Source organism: Callorhinchus milii, unplaced genomic scaffold (assembly GCF_018977255.1).
Source record: "Callorhinchus milii isolate IMCB2004 unplaced genomic scaffold, IMCB_Cmil_1.0 Scaffold41, whole genome shotgun sequence".
NCBI lineage: Eukaryota > Metazoa > Chordata > Chondrichthyes > Chimaeriformes > Callorhinchidae > Callorhinchus > Callorhinchus milii.
Window position 1 is genome coordinate 277,148 of NW_024704782.1, and position 17,138 is coordinate 294,285.

The 17,138-nt window shown below is 52.0% G+C and overlaps 1 protein-coding gene across 1 annotated transcript; it reads right to left on the reverse strand.

The window, feature by feature from the left end:
• Positions 1-1,688: 1,688 nt before the first annotated feature.
• Positions 1,689-15,888, reverse strand: si:ch211-196f2.6 (immunoglobulin domain-containing protein). The gene is made up of 5 exons (XM_042345328.1): positions 15,726-15,888; positions 12,485-12,814; positions 7,534-7,633; positions 5,189-5,225; positions 1,689-1,941 (listed from the first exon to the last, which is right to left on the reverse strand). The coding sequence occupies exons 1-5, from the start codon at positions 15,781-15,783 to the stop codon at positions 1,750-1,752; spliced, it is 717 nt and encodes a 238-aa protein (XP_042201262.1). The 5' UTR covers positions 15,784-15,888; the 3' UTR covers positions 1,689-1,749.
• Positions 15,889-17,138: the final 1,250 nt, after the last annotated feature.

Below are 17,138 nucleotides of genomic sequence, written 5' to 3' on the forward strand. Positions count from 1 at the left end.
GTAATCGAACGCAGCTCCTCTCGCATGTGAGGCGAGGTCTCTCGCCACTGAGCTACAGGACGACTGTGCATAATAATTGTTAGGCGTGTTCGCATGGGATATAGCGCCTTATCATGTCGTCGAGACGTCTCAACGCTTATCATCTTAATAATACAATAATATAATTACAACAATAATAATAATCCTAGCATTTGATACCTTATCGCCTTATTACACCATTGAAACGTCCAAAAGCGCTCCGCGGGTTACACTGTAAAGTGCAGTGGCCGTATATTTTGAGGGCGAAACATGGCAACCAACTGCGCACAGCAGTGTCCCGCGGACAGTCGTCCATTGATTAGCAAATGGAGTTTATTGCAGATAAATGCCAGAGATCGAATGCAACAACAGGAAACACAATTATACCAATTATTGTGTGACTGGGAGAGAAGTTGCTGGAGGTGGCGTAGGGGGGGAGGGAGAGGGGGAGAGAGAGAGATGTCCAGGTGTATTAGCTCCCTCTCTGCCCGGTGGGCTTCATGTCCCCTGACCTTGCCCACCCCTTCGGCCTCTCCGCCCCCACCCTCTGGAACACCATCCCACAGTTCCTCCGCCTCTCCCGCTCCCTCTCCCCGTCCCTCTCCCCGTCCCTCGCCCCCTCCTGATCCCAACCCCCAGCTCGGGTCTAAACCCCTGACTGTCCAGCGCCTCGGGACGTCCTCCTGACCTGAGAGGCGCTGTGTTGTTGTTGTTGTTAGTGACTGGCAAACAGGAGCCACTGGGCGGGATTGCTAAACCGGTTGAGCTCAAATCCTCAGAGGTCACAGTCAATTCTCTGATCAGACCACACAGTTCTGGTCACTGACATAACCCAACCTACGACTCGCTGCCGGTTTCGCCCACAAAATACACAGTCACTACACTTTATAGTGTATCCTGGTAGGTTTAACGTCTCACCCGGAGGGCGGCGTCTCCGACACTGTGACCCCCCCCCGGGGCTGCACTGGAGCATCGGCTTAGACTGTGTGATGCCAAGTCCTGACCTGAGGGCTCGAACCCACAACCTTCTGACTCAGAGACTGATCAGATTGATTTTTTATGTGTTTATTTCTCTGTTTAATAAAGTCTATCACAACGTCTCATATCTCACTCTCAACAGATACACAGACCATCTTAGCAGAGGATCAGAGAGAGAGAGAGAAGAGAGGGGGAGAAAGAGAGAGAGAGAACTCGGGAGCTTGCACTAGTTGGGGTAAAAGTGGGGGTGTGGAGACTAGTTGGGGTAAGAGAGGGGGAGTGGGGACTAGTTGGGGTAAGAGAGGGGGAGTGGGGACTAGTTGGGGTAAGAGCGGGGATGGGGGGGTGGGGAGTGGGGTTAGTTGGCAGCTCTTCCGAAGAGCCGGCACTGGCCTCACTGAGCCGAATGGCCTCCTTCTGTGCTGTAATATTGGATTCCATGAGGAGTGGGTTTCACCTGCACCGGGTGTCACCGGGTGTCACCGGGTGTCACCGGTTGGAGCAACAACAACTTACCAGGCGACCCTCACACAGCGCAGCGCAGGGCCCGACAGTGGCGGAGCACAGCTTGGAGCCGGGGTGGGGGGGGTGGTGGGGGGTGGGGCGCGAGTTGGGCAATGGCCGAAGAGGACGGTCTTCAGTGGCGGCTTGAAGATGGGGGTGTGGGGAGGGGGCGAGGTGGGCGGAGGGGGGGGAGCGGCAGGAGTCTGTGGCGATGTCTCTCTGGGAGTGCCCCGCATTGCTGAGTGCCTCTCACTGATGCCCCTCCGGTCTCTCGGAGGGTTTGACGTCGTGTTCCCGGTCGGGGGTTTTGCTGTGATGTCCGGATTTGGACTGGAAACTGAAGTAATCCACGTTTATCATATCATACAGAGAGGAGACCGACGTTTTGGGCTCAGTCGCGGCCGGGATTTCAGGGAGACCTTCGCACTGTTTGTCGGGCTCCTGGGAATCAATCGTAATAATAATAATCATAGCCACAAACAGCAATAAGAAATAATAAAGCGATCACTTTGTGGGACACTGCGCTGTGAGCAATTGGCCGCCTTTGGCCCCCACAGAAAACACAGTCACTTCACTTTGCAGTAACAGTGGCATTTGACCCGGCGCCTCACCGCGTCGCTGAGACGCCTCCAAGCGCTTCGCAGGATTTGCCGTGAAGTGTAGTTGCTGTGTGTTTTTGAGGGTGAAACGCGGCAGCCGATTGCGTCCGGCGACGTCCCCACAGACAGCCGCGGGTTCAGTGACCGCGTTTTTTCTTTTAGAAGGGATTGTTACCCCCGGAAAGCGATCGCCGATCGTTCAACAAGTAATTGTCTGCTGCTAAATAAACAGAGGCGCGCGTGTGTGTGTCTGCGTGTCGGTGTGTTTGTGTGTCTATGTGTGTCTGGTGGGTGTGTGTGTCTGCGTGTGTGTGTGTGTCTGCGCGTGTGTGTCTGCGTGTGGGTGTGTCTGTGTGTTTGTGTGTGTATGTGTGTGTGTGTTTGCGTGTCTGTGTGTGTCTGGTGTCTGCGTGTGTGTATGTGCGTGTCTGTGTGTGTGTCTGCGTGTGTGTGGGTGTGTCTGTGTTTATGTGTGTCTGTGTGTGTCTGGTGTCTGTGTGTGTGTGTCTGCGTGTGTGTGCACGTGTCTGTGTGTATGTGTGTGCATGTGTCTGCGTGTGTGTCTATGTGTGTGTGTGTGTGTGTGTGTGTGTGGAGTAAGGAAACTTCCCTAAGGTTTTGCCCCGACCAGGAATCAAATCTGGGTCCTCTCACTTGCGGGTCGAGGGCTCCAACCCCTGAGCTACAGGACTCCATGAGATGGGATATAAACCGCAGTCAAATACCCCCAATGAGAGAACTGAGATACAATGGTCGTGTTGATAAGGAGATGGGTTCCTGAGCCGGGAGGGGCCGTGGGGTCCCAGGGTACCCACTGCCCGGCCCGGCTCATCGGGAGGACCTGGAAGGGCCGACCAGTCACTGGGGGCAGAGAATCCTCCCCCTCAGCTCCTGTTACCCCCACAGCCAAACCCCCAACTAACTAACTAACGGGGAGGGGGGTCCTCGCTGGACAAGGAGCGGGAAAGCTCGGCCACACAGCGCTCTCTCTCTCTCTCTCTCTCGATGGCTGAGCTGTGTGTGGGTTTAGTTGGTTAGACCCCAACAGTTACCCCCCAACACACACTCTGGGCTCACCCCAAAGCCTTGGCTCTCGCCAACCTGCGCCTAATACTCTCCGGAATTAGGTAATCAGAGGACGTCCCTTCAGGGGGAGAGAGAGAGAGAGAGAGCGCATTCCATCCCAACGATCTCTCTCTGGGGTTTCCGGGTGTGGGGGCGATGTGGGGAATTGTGGAGGATTGTGGAGTCCTGTAGCTCAGTGGTTAGAGCACTCGCTTTGCAAGTGAGAGACCTGAGTTCAATCCCAGGCAGAGGGCGAAACCTTGGGCAAGTTTCCTTACTCCACACAGAGCCTAATAATAATCCCTCCAAAACCAAAAACAATAATAAATTGGTCATTTTCAATCTACGACTGTTTGTGGGACATTGCTGTGTGCAATTGGCTGCCGCGTTCGCCCACAAATATACAGTAAATTCACTTTACAGTGTGTTGTGTGAAGCGCTTTGGGATGTCCTCCCGACGTGAAAAGCGCTATATCAAATGTGAGGATTATTATTATTAATTCTCAGTCGGGTTTGGAGACTCTTAAGCAACGGTGACGGGTTTCCGTGTGTGTCGGACACCCGACCGGTCACGGTGACGGGTTTCCGTGTGTGTCAGACACCCGACCGGTCACGGTGACGGGTTTCCGTGTGTGTCGGACACCCGACCGGTCACGGTGACGGGTTTCCGTGTGTGTCAGACACCCGACCGGTCACGGTGACGGGTTTCCGTGTGTGTCAGACACCCGACCGGTCACGGTGATGGGTTTCCCAATTCAGGAAATCCCTGTGATGTTCATCCCAAATGAAAATGAACCCCTACGTTTCAGTTAAATTGTGAATTGCTTTGATGTATAAACTTCACAGAAGTCGTGTCAGTTTAGGACCAGAACAATTAATATGAACTTACGTCAAGTATGAATCAGGTGAAACTCACATAAGTCCCATCATATATGACTTAGGCAAAGTTGTGTATAAGTCAGATTTAACATGACGTAAACAAATACTGTGTAAACAACAACACACAAGATGTGTACACAGCGCCTCTCATGTCAGGAGGACGTCCCAAGGCACTGGACAGTCAGGGGTTTGGACCCGAGCTGGGGGATGGGATCAGGAGGGGGTGGAGGGTGGGGAGGGTGAGTGTAGGAGGGTGGTCAAGGTGCAGAGGGTCTTGAGACGGATCTTGAAAGAGGCAAAGTAGGGGGCGAGGTGGAGGGACTGCGGGATGGAGTTCCAGAGGGTGGGGGCAGAATGGCTGAAGGCCTGTCCGCCAATAGTCGGGCGAGCGAGGCGGGGGGCGTGAAGCAGGCCGGAGCCCGCTGAGCGGGGGGAGTGAGCAGGATGGTAGGGGGTTAGGGGGTGGCAGAGGTTGGGGGAGCGAGACCATGGAGGGCTTTGAAGGTGAGGACCAGGATCTTGAACTATATCCTCTGTGTGATGGGAAGACAGTGGAGTTGGGCGAGGATGGGGGTGATGGGGTCGGGGAGCCCGGTGGGGGTGAGGATGGGGGTGATGGGGTCGGGGAGCCCGGTGGGGGTGAGGATGGGGGTGATGGGGTCGGGGAGTCTGGTGGGGGTGAGGATGGGGGTGATGGGGTCGGGGAGCCTGGTGGGGGTGAGGATGGGGGTGATGGGGTCGGGGAGCCTGGTGGTGGGGGTGAGGATGGGGGGGATGGGGTCGGGGAGCCTGGTGGGGGTGAGGATGGGGGTGAGGGGGTCGGGGAGCCCGGTGGTGGGGGTGAGGATGGGGGGGATGGGGTCGGGGAGCCCGGTGGGGGTGAGGATGGGGGTGATGGGGTCGGGGAGCCCGGTGGTGGGGGTGAGGATGGGGGTGATGGGGGTCGGGGAGCCCGGTGGTGGGGGTGAGGGTGGGGGTGAGGGGGTGGGGGAGAGGACACGGGCTGCGGAGTTAGTTCTGGATGATGTGCAGCCTGTGGAGGGAGGGGTTGGGGGGCCGACAAGTGGGGGGTTGGGGTAGTCGGGGCTGTGACAATGACAAACGCTGTATAATTGCAAACAATTATTTGGGGAATTGAAACTTACATCAACTCTCTCGGCCGTTCTCCTCATTGAGTGTATTCTGCAAACAACATAAGCCGCATTGTTATAATCATAATAATAATAATCCTAACGTCCTACACTGCGCCTGATCGCCTCTTCGCGACGTCTCAAAGCCCTTCACAGGATAAGCTGTAAAGTGTAGTGACTGTGTGTGTTGTGGGCGAAACCCGGCAGCCGATTGCGCCCCGAGACGTTCCCCCACAAACAGCCGTGGATTGAGCGACCAAATTTATTTATATGCGCAGCCGCCAGTCAACCACAACACAGGCTGTGTAAGCAGAGCACGCGTGTGAGCGAGTGTGTGTGTGAGTGAGTGAGTGAGTGTGTGTGTGTGAGTGAGTGTGAGTGTACGTGAGTGTGTGTGTGAGTGAGTGTTAGTGTATGTGAGTGTGTGTATGTGAGAGTGTGAGTGTATGTGAGTGAGTGTGTGTGTGAGTGTACATGAGTGTGTGTGTGTGTGTGAGTGTACGTGAGTGTGTGTGTGAGTGAGTGTTAGTGTATGTGAGTGTGTGTGTGTGAGTGAGTGTGAGTGTGTGTGAGTGAGTGAGTGTGTGTGTGAGTTTGTGAGTGAGTGTGTGTGTGTCTGAGTGTGTGAGTGTACGTGAGTGTGTGTGTGAGTGAGTGTGAGTGTATGTGAGTGTGTGTGCGTGTGAGAGTGTTAGTGTGTGTGAGTGTGTGTGAATGTGAGTGAGTGTGTGTATGTGAGTGAGTGTGAGTGTACGTGAGTGTACGTGAGTGTGTGTGTGAGTGAGTGTTAGTGTGTGTGAGTGAGTGAGTGTGAGTGTGAGTGAATGTGAGTGTGTGTGTGTGAGTGAGTGTTAGTGTGAGTGAATGTGAGTGTGTGTGTGAGTGAGTGTTAGTGTATGTGAGTGTGTGTGAGTGTGTGTTAGTGTATGTGAGTGAGTGTGAGTGAATGTGAGTGTGTGTGTGTGTGTGTGAGTGAGTGTTAGTGTATGTGAGTGTGTGTTAGTGTATGTGAGTGAGTGTGAGTGAATGTGAGTGTGTGTGAGTGAGTGTGTGTGTGTGTGTATGTGAGTGAGTGTGTGTGTGAGTGAGAGTTAGTGTATGTGAGTGTGTGTAAGTGTATGTGAGTGTGTATGTGTGCGTGAGTGAGTGTGTGTGTGTGTGCGTGTGGGGAGTAAGGAAATTTGCACTAAGGTTTCCCTGACCTGACCGCCTGGGAATCAAACCCGGGTCCTCTCACTTGCGAGACGAGGGCTCAAACCACAATAATAACAACAACAACAATAATAATAACAACAAAAATAATAATAATAACAATAACAATAACAATAATAATAACAATAACAATAATAATAATAATAATAATAATAATAATAATAATAACAACAATAATAATAACAATAATAATAACAATAATAATAACAATAATAATAACAATAATAATAATAATAATAATACTCTGCATTTGATATAGCGCTTTTCCCGTCGGGAGGATTTCCCAAAGCGCTTCACAGAACACACTGTAAAGTGAAGTGACTGTATATTTGTGGGCGAACGCGGCAGCCAATTGCGCACAGCAATGTCCCACAAACAGTCGTAGATTGAAAATGACCAATTTATTATTGTGTTGGTTTTGGAGGATTATTATTAGGCTCTGTGTGGAGTAAGGAAACTTGCCCAAGGTTTCGCCCTCTGCCTGGGGATTGAACTCAGGTCTCTCACTTGCAAAGCGAGTGCTCTAACCACTGAGCTACAGGACTCCGCAAATGAACTATCTCTCTGTCAAATCTTCGTTGCTCCACTGTTGTCGGCCTTCGATGGAGAGATAACGCTTAAAAAAACCCGACTTTATGCCGTTACTGAAAGCTCTCAATAAGACTAAACTACACAAAGTCATTGCTGACGTTCAGAGACCGATTGGGGATAGTTTTCCAGGCGGTTAGTTTCTATCTACAATAAAATACTCATTTACGTTTATATGATAAATTTTGCATTTTGGTAGAGCTCATTATCACGTCTTCGAGACGTCTTCAAAGCGCTTCGCAGAATACACCGTGAAGTGAGAGGTGACTGTGTTTTGTGGCCGATTGTTGTCGTCCGGTTGTTAATACGATAAATTTAAGTGGATTGAAAAGGGAACGTGCAAGAAATATTTATTAAAGAAATCCAAAATATATAATAATACGAATAGTTCGGTCACTCAATCCACGGCTGTTTGTGGGGCCGTCGCCGGGCGCAATTTCGTCCACAAAACACACAGTCGCTACTCTTTGCAGTGTTGTCCCGTGAAGCGCTTTGAGACCTACCGAATGCGCCGGGTCAGTGGCCGGGATTATTATTATTATTATTTGAGAGACACTTACCTGCTCCGCCGGATGAGAATGAGGATGAGGAGAGAGAGACCGGCCACCACCAGCCCGAGCCACGAGTAAACCCCCCACACGGCTCTTACAGCCTCTGGTCCTGCCGAGAAAACGGCAATAGTCAGGGTCAGGTTTGCCAGGAATTGACAAAAGAATGTTTATTGCCCAAATAGTCCTAAATACCAGCCCAAAAGTACCCCCATATTATGCATTGCCGCTGATGGGGAGCAGAGTGGCCAATTCGTAATAATAATAATAATAATAATAATAATAATAATAAAATAATAATATAATAAAATGCTAATATAATAGGATACTAATGTAATAATAAAATAATAATATCATAGAATAATAATAAAACACTAATAGTAATCGTATAATAATAAAATAATAGTAGGTACAATAATTATAATGATGATATAATGATTCCCGCCGGCGGGAGGGTCGGTAACCCGAGGACAGCGATTTAAAATAGTTCTTAAAAGAAACAGAAGAGGTTGATCGGGGCTATGGGGAGAGCGCGGGGGGAGTGGGGTTGATTTTGAAGCTCTTTTCAAAGAACAGCACAGACACGATGGGCCGAATGGCCTCCTCCTGCGCTGTATAATTCTATGATAACCATAATAATAATATAATAATAACGATAATAATCGTTGCATTTGACACAGCGTCTCATCACATCACTGAAACGCCCAAACATGCTTCACAGGACACGCTATAAAGTGTAATGACCGGGTGTTTAGTGGATGACACGCGGCAGCACATTGTGCCCCCAGCGACGTCCCCACAAACAGGTTCCTACTGACGGCCGGTGAGCAGAGGCGTGTGTGTGTGTGCGTGCGCGTGTGTGTCTATGTGTCTGTGTGTGTATATGTGTGTGTGTGTGTGTGTGAGAGTGTGTGCGCGTCTGTGTGGGTGCATCTATGTGTGTGTGTGTGTGTGTGCGTCTGTGTGGTTGTGTCTGTGTGCGTATATGTGTGTGGGTGCATTTGTGCGCGTGGGTCTGTGTGTGAATATACGTGTGGGTGCATTTGTGTGTGTGTGTGGGGTGGGGGGGGGGGGGAGTAAGGAAACTTGCCTAAGGTTTCGCCCCGACCTGACCCGCCCGGGAATCGAACTCAAGTCCTCCGGCTGGCGAGGCGAGGGGTCTAACCCCTGAGCTACAGGGGCTGTGGGGTGGGGGGCGAGGGGTCTAACCCCTGAGCTACAGGGGCTGTGGGGTGGGGGGCGAGGGGTCTAACCCCTGAGCTACAGGGGCTGTGGGGTGCGAGGGGAGGGGTCTAACCCCTGAGCTACAGGGGCTGTGGGGTGTGAGGGGAGGGGTCTAACCCCTGAGCTACAGGGGCTGTGGGGTGCGAGGGGAGGGGTCTAACCCCTGAGCTACAGGGGCTGTGGGGTGCGAGGGGGGGGTCTAACCCCTGAGCTACAGGGGCTGTGGGGTGCGACACGAGGGCTGTAACCCCTGAGCTACAGGGGCTGTGGGGTGCGAGGGGAGGGGTCTAACCCCTGAGCTACAGGGGCTGTGGGGTGCAGGGGGGGGTCTAACCCCTGAGCTACAGGGGCTGTGGGGTGCGAGGCGAGGGGTCTAACCCCTGAGCTACAGGGGCTGTGGGGTGGGGGGCGAGGGGTCTAACCCCTGAGCTACAGGGGCTGTGGGGTGCGAGGCGATGGGTCTAACCCCTGAGCTACAGGGGCTGTGGGGTGGGGGGCGAGGGGTCTAACCCCTGAGCTACAGGGGCTGTGGGGTGCGAGGCGATGGGTCTAACCCCTGAGCTACAGGGGCTGTGGGGTGGGGGGCGAGGGGTCTAACCCCTGAGCTACAGGGGCTGTGGAGTGCGAGGCGATGGGTCTAACCCCTGAGCTACAGGGGCTGTGGGGTGCGAGGGGAGGGGTCTAACCCCTGAGCTACAGGGGCTGTGGGGTGCGAGGGGGGGGGGGTCTAACCCCTGAGCTACAGGGGCTGTGGGGTGCGAGGGGGGGGGGGGTCTAACCCCTGCAGATTAATTTAGGTTTGTGCTTTTGAAACCGTGTAAGAAATGGGCTTCGAAGTACCTTTGCCCTGAAAACCTCCCAATAAAATTCACCCGAACGACCACACAAAAAAAAAGTAATAATTCGGTCACTTCAACCCACGGCTGTTTGTGGGGACGTCGCCGGGGGCGCAAATTGGCTGCCGCGTTTGGCCCGCAAAACACACAGTCACTACACTTTACAGTGTGTCCTGTGAAGCACTTTGAGATGTCTCAAGCACATGATGAGATGCTGCATCAAATGCCAGGATTATTATTATTATTATTATTATTATTATTATTATTATTATTATTATTATTATTATTATTATTATTATTATTATTATTATTATTATTATTATTATTATTATTATTATTATTATTATTATTATTATTATAACGGCTCAGTTTAACATCTCATCTGATCGCCGACCCCTCTTTATGTGAATTATTGTGAGTTGAAGATCCTGACCCGAGGGCTTGAACCCCACAACTTTCCGAGTCAGAGGCGAGACCCGAACCAACCCCACACCACCCCCGACAAACCTCCCAAAATACAACTATTTCCTGACCGTGTGTGAGAGACGCAATTCGCCGACAAAAATACACTGCTCACCAGGCAATGACAACCACAAAGCACTGAGGTGTCCTGTAGCTCAGGGGTTAGACCCCCCCCTCGCACCCCACAGCCCCTGTAGCTCAGGGGTTAGACCCCCACCCTCGCACCGCACAGCCCCTGTAGCTCAGGGGTTAGACCCCCCCCCTCGCACCCCACAGCCCCTGTAGCTCAGGGGTTAGACCCCTCCCCTCGCACCCCACAGCCCCTGTAGCTCAGGGGTTAGACCCCCCCCCTTGCACCCCACAGCCCCTGTAGCTCAGGGGTTAGACCCCCCCCCTCGCACCCCACAGCCCCTGTAGCTCAGGGGTTAGACCCCCCCCCCGCACCCCACAGCCCCTGTAGCTCAGGGGTTAGCCCCCTCCTCGCCTCGCACCCCACAGCCCCTGTAGCTCAGGGGTTAGACCCCCCCCCTCGCACCCCACAGCCCCTGTAGCTCAGGGGTTAGACCCCCCCCCTCGCACCCCACAGCCCCTGCAGCTCAGGGGTTAGACCCCTCGCCTCGCACCCCACAGCCCCTGTAGCTCAGGGGTTAGACCCCCCCCTCGCCCCCCAACCCACAGCCCCTGTAGCTCAGGGGTTAGACCCCTCCCCTCGCACCCCACAGCCCCTGTAGCTCAGGGGTTAGACCCCTCGCCTCACAAGCCAGAGGACCTGGGTTCGACTCTCAGGCAGGTCAGGTTAGTCCCCCCACACACACAGACACACACACACACAGAGACACACAAACAGAGACACACAGACACACACAGACAGAGACACACAGACAGACACACGCACACCTCTGTTTACAGCAGTAAGTAGGAACCTGGTTGTTAGTTGATTGCAGATCATTTTCTGGGGGTAATAATCCCTTCAAAAAAAATTAGGTCACTTAATCCACGACTGTTTGTGGGACGCAAATGGCTGCCACGTTTCGCCCACAAAATACACAGTCACTACACTTTACAGTATATTCCGTGAAGCGCTTTGAGACGTCTTGAAGACGTGATGAGGCGCGATATCAAATGCAAGGATTATTATTATTATTATTTCAATAAAACACAAACCAATGCAGAGAGACATTGAAACCAATTCAAAGGGGAATCGGATATATTCACTTCTTGAAAAAAGTTGCTGGACTATGGGGTAAGAACGGGGAGTGGGGGCGAGTTGGGGTAAGTGTGGGGGTGTGGGACTATTTGGGGTAAGAGTGGGGACTAGTTGTGATAAGAGTGGGGGAGTGGGGCTAGTTGGGGTAACAGCGGGGGGAGTGGGGCTATTGGGGTAACAGCGGGGGGAGTGGGGCTAGTTGGGGTAACAACGGGGGAGTGGGGCTAGTTGGGGTAACAGCGGGGGGAGTGGGGCTAGTTGGGGTAACAGCGGGGGGAGTGGGGCTAGTTGGGGTAACAGCGGGGGGAGTGGGGCTAGTTGGGGTAACAGCGGGGGGAGTGGGGCTAGTTGGGGTAACAGCGGGGGAGTGGGGCTAGTTGGGGTAACAGCGGGGGAGTGGGGCTAGTTGGGGTAACAGCGGGGGAGTGGGGCTAGTTGGGGTAAGATTGGGGGGAGTCGGACTAGTTGGAAGCTCTTACAAAGAGCCGGCACAGGAACCATGGGCCGATTGGCCTCCTCCTGTTCTGTAAGATTGTATGAATCTATGACTCTAAAATAATAATAATAATAATAATCCTGGCATTTAACACATGCCTTTGAGGCGTCCGAAAGTGCTTCACAGAATATACCGTAAAGTGTAGTGACTGTGTATTTTGTGGGTGAAACACGGCAGCCAATTGTCCCCACAAACCCTTGCGGATTGAGTGACCAAATTATTATTATTTATTGATTTATTCTGAAGGGAATATTACCCTCTGGAAAACGTTCCCACTGATCGACGAAGAGGGTTCCTGCTTATTGCTGCTAAACAGAGGCTCGTGTGTGTCTATGTGTGTGTCTGTGTGTGTGTGTGTGGAGGGGTGGGGGTGTGGGTGGGGGTGTGGGGAGGGGTTGTGGGGGGTAAGGAAACTTGCCTAAGATTTTGCCCTGACCTGACCCCCCCCCGGGAATCGAACCTCTGGCTCGCGAGGCGAGGGGTCTAACCCCTGAGCTACAGGGCTCCGAAGGTACCTGTGACCAGTGCAGAATAATACAATAAGCGGTGGATAACACACAGGGGATGGATCGATGGATCGATCGATGGATTGATTGATTGATCGATGGATTGATTAATAATAATAATAATAATCCTTGTATTTGATATAGCGCTTTTCACGTCGGGAGAACGTCCCAAAGTGCTTCGATTGATTGATTGATTGATTAATTGATTGATTAATTGATTGATTGACTGTACCTGCTTGTCCCAATGTCACGTTGGCACACTGTTCCAGGCTGCCCGAGGGGTAGGTGGTGTATTTACAGCAGTAGATGCCCTGGTTCTCCTGACTCGGGTTGATGACGATACCCGTTTCCGAGGAGGAAAGTTGCCTGAACTGGATTTGCAGCCCCGAGACATTGGGGTAATTGACTCCGTACTTTGGGTGGAAGATGGCGATCGCTTGGCTCCCGTTGATGGTTCTGGTCCAGTCGATCTGAACCGTTGAATCGTTCCCTTCGAACCGGCAGAGGATCAGCACCTCTGCCCCCACCCTCACCTCGATCCCAAGTTTGCTGGCGGAGTTCCCTGAAGGCAGGACCGAGAGCAATGGATGAACAATAAGTTAACGCTTTGAGACGTCTGTTAATAACTCGACAGGTGACGGTAAGAGTATAATAATAATAATAATTCTTGCATTTGATTTGGAACTTTTCACGTCTTCTAGACGTCTCAAAGCGCTTCACAGGATGGTCTGTAAAGTGTAGTGACTGTATATTTGTGGGCGAAACGCGGCAGCCAGTTGCGCACAGCAGCGTCCCGCTGACAGCTGTGGATCGAAGCGACCAATTTTATTATTGTTTTTTTTTTCTGGAGGGATTATTATCAGGCGAACGTGTGAGTGTGTGGAGTAAGGAAGTTTGCCCAAGGTTTCGCCCAACCCGGGTCTCTCGCTTGCGAGGCGAGGGCTCGGACCACTGAGCTCCAGGGCTCCTACCGTTTACCTTTTACCGTTTGTCTTACATAATAAACGCAGTAATAGCGTTGACTGTATCAACACGCATACAACAACAACAACAACAATATTCCATTTATAGAGCGCCTTTCACGTTGGGAGGACGTCCCAAGGCGCTGGACTGTTGGGTCGGGACCCGAGCATTGAGGGGGGAAATGGTCAGTGTGAGGGGAGGGAGGGGAGGGAGGGAGCGAGGAGGGGGTAGAGAGTCGAGAGTGGAGCTGAAGGCTGAAGGTCAAAGAGAAAGGTCTTGAGACCGGCCTTGAAGGAGGAAAGGGAGGAAGCGGCGAAGGCACTGGGGATAGAGTTCCAGAGCCTCGGGGCTGAGAGGCTGAAGGCCACCGATGGTCGGGCGGTTGGGGCGGGGGGTGTGGAGCAGACCGGAGCCAGAGAAACGGAGGGCACGGTGGGGTACGTGGGGGGATAGTAGGTCGGAGAGATAGGAGGAAGCGAGGCCGGGAATGGCCTCATAGCTGAGAATGAGGATCTTGAATCTTGAAGACAGAACCGAAAACGTTACCTAATATACGTCCTCTTTCGCTTTTAATGGTCACTTTTTTACTGGAGGTAACTCCCCACACCCACCCTGTGCATAACAGGTCAAATCGCTATGGATTGCACAGGGAAGTCCACTGACCCTCTCCTCAACTCCCAACTGTTCCAAAGCTCCAACTCCATCCTTTATCTGTTTCTAACTCCATCTCTCCCGGCGCAGAGATAGCCCCCAACCCTTCGCAACCTGCTTTGCAGAGCGAGAGAGAGAGAGAGAGAGAGAAATACGGACAACTTCTGTCTGAGGCTACATCCCTTTTTTTTTTCTGCGGTCGATTGTTCTTACATCGGTGGCTCACGATCGCTCACTCCCTCAGAGGAGTGAACATCTTCTCAGGAAAACGTGGAATGCAATCAGACGCTCGACTCGTCCAGCAAACGCGACCTTTAACCATTTATGTTCATCCTTGCAATTGACACAGCACCTCATTACCTCTTCGAGGCGTCTCAGAGCGCTGCGCAGGATGCACTTTAAAGTGAATCGACCGTATATTCGTGGGGGGAACGCGGCAGCCAATCGCGCACAGCAGCGTCCCCACAAACAGCCGTGGATTGAAGATGACCGATTTATTATTATTATTTTTTTTTTTTTGCTTGAGGGATTACTCTCAGGCGTGTTTTGTGGAGGAAGGAAACTGGCCCAAGGCTGCGCCCCGACCTGCCGGGAACCGAACTCAGGTCTCTCGCTTGCGAGGCGAATGCTCCAGGGCTCCATTTTAACTGTCACACCTTCTGGGACGTTCGGTCGCTGTTTGAAATGTGCCGCTGCGGTGATAGTCAATATACTTCAACGCGTCTAAGCTACGTGATAAGGCGCTATATCAAATGCAAGGATTATTATTATATTATTACACACAAAAGTTGCCACACATCAATTCACGACTGTTTTGTGGGGGACGCCACTGAGTGCAATCGGCTGCCGCGTTTCGCCCACAAAATACACAGTCGCTACACTTTGCAGCGTCTTCGGAGAAGCGCTTTGAGACGTCGTGAAGACGTGGTAAGGCGCTGCATCAAATGCAAGGAATATTTCTTTTATCATTGCATCAAAGTCGTTCATTAGCGCTGAGAGTGTTCGCAGACGTGAGTCATCGATCGTACAAACATAACAGTTTCCTCAGCAAAAGAAGTTCCATCCAGTTCGCCTCGCACAATCCCGGCAGTCTCAAAGCGCGTCACAGAATAATAATAATAATAATAATAATAATCCTTGCGTTTGATATAGCGCTTTTCACGTCTTCGAGACGTCCCACAGAGCTTCACAGAATAGACTGTAAAGTGAATTGACTGTCTAGTTTGTGGGCGACCATTTGTGCACGGCAGCGTCCCACACACAGCCGTGGATTGTGTGACCAAATTATATTTTATTTTTTAGGGGATTGTTACCCCCGGAAAGTTTCCTACTAACTGCTGGTAACCAGAGGCGCGCGTGTGCGTGTGTGTGTGTGTGCGTGTGTGTGTGTGGGTGTGCGTGTGTGTGCGTGTGTGTGCGTGTGTGTGTGTGTGTGCGTGTGTGTGGGTGGAATAAGGAAACCTGTCTAAGGTTTCACCCTGACCTGACCTGACCCGCTCGGGAATTGAACCCGGGTCCTCTGGCTCGCGAGGCGAGGGCTCCAACCACTACCCGACAGGGCTCCGGTGTTTCCCTGGCAGTAATCCCTTCAAAATTAATTTAAAAAAGCCGTAATAATAAGTTTGTCACTAAATCCACGACCGTTTGTGAGGATGTCGCTGGGCACAATTGGCCGCCACACCTTTCCCACAAAAATACACAGTCACCACACTTTTCAGGTGTGCCTGCGAAGCGCTTTGAGACGTCTCCAGGAGGTGATCAGGCCTCTATATCGAATGCAAGGATCAATAGGACGATTAATATATCCTTTCCCCCGGCCGGCCGGCCGCCCCCTCCCAAAAGAAATGCAATGCACTCACCGGTTTTCGGGGACAGAATTAAGACAAGTACCAAATAGTGGAGGATTTGACGTGACATTGTGTCTGAGGATCTGGGACGCAGAGCTATCGCTGTCGTGTACCTCACTGCGAGTCTGGGCTGAGTGGAGATTGACGTGTTTCCTCTGTGGTTTAGTGTTGAGTTTGCTGGGTTCCATAATGAGAAAACAGTTCTCTTTCCACCGGCAAACCCGAGTCTCTATAAACAACAAAAACTGGGGGCGGAGGCAAAACTGTTATCTTTGTACGTGAATTGGTATTTAAATGTCACGAAAGATATCATCATTGTCTTTTGCTAAACCGCACGGTGTCAGCTTGGATGAGTTGGTTAACACTTTTGCCTCTATATTCAGAACTCTGCAGCTCATGTCCTCTCCTCTGCACTCAACTCCGTGAGCCGATAGAATGGTAATAATAATCCTTGCGTTTGGTTTCGCACCTTATCGTATCGTGTTGTGGACTCCCTACCAACCTGTCCGCTCCCTCCACCCGGCTGGCTCCGGCCTGACCAACACCCCCCGCCCCGCCCCGCCCCGCCCGGCCCTGCCCACCCTCCCATCAGCAGTCAAGCTTCAGCCTCTCTGCCCCCACCCTCTGGAACTCCATCCCTCGGTCCCTCCACCTCACCCGCTCCCTCGCCTCCTTCAAGACCTGTCTCAGGACCCTCCTCTTCAATCAACCGCGCCTTCGGTCAACCTCCAACCCCCCCCCAACCCCCAACCACCCCTCCCTGCCCTCCTGGTGACAAACCCCAGCTTAGGTGAAAATTCCTGACTGTCCAACGCCTTGGGACGTCCTCCTGACATGAAAGACGCTGTGTGAGTGTCAGGTTGTTATGGTCCTTCAAATGTTAAACCAAGATGGGGTCTGTCTGCTCAGTAGACACCGAAGATCCCATAATGTATTTGAAGAGAAGGGATTATTTATTGTATAATAATCACGGAACACACACATGCGGACATTATTTGACACAACTCATGTGTGCGTGTACGGTGAGATAACACGTAAGAATCCTTGCATTTGATATAGGAACTTTCTGATCGGGTGGACATCTCAAAGCACTGCACAGGATACACTTTAAAGTGTAGTAACTATTGTAGCTGACACTCGACAGACGGTACGCACCCTGGAATGTCCCACAAACAGCCATGGGCCAAATTTATTTGGGAGATTGTTGACCAGGACATTGGGAGAGAGAATCTGGCTCCTCTTTTCAAATAGTGCCATGGTTTAACGTCTCATCTGAAAGACGGTACCTCCAATGCAGTATTCCAAAGCCAGTCTGGAACCTTGGTGTCTTGTTTGACCCTCAACTATCCTTTCTACCGCACATCTGCGCCATGACCTGCTCTGCCTTCCCCACCTCCGCCCGGCTCCGCCACTGTCTCACACCGC

Coding starts and splice junctions, on each gene's coding strand:
- si:ch211-196f2.6 (XM_042345328.1), bottom strand. CDS start 15,783: ATGTCACGTCAAATCCTCCACTATTTGGTACTTGTCTTAATTCTGTCC. Junction 5,226..7,533: donor ATTCTCATCCGGCGGAGCAG/GTAAGTGTCTCT, acceptor TGTTGTTTGCAG/AATACACTCAATGAGGAGAA. Junction 1,942..5,188: donor GAACGGCCGAGAGAGTTGAT/GTAAGTTTCAAT, acceptor ATTGATTCCCAG/GAGCCCGACAAACAGTGCGA.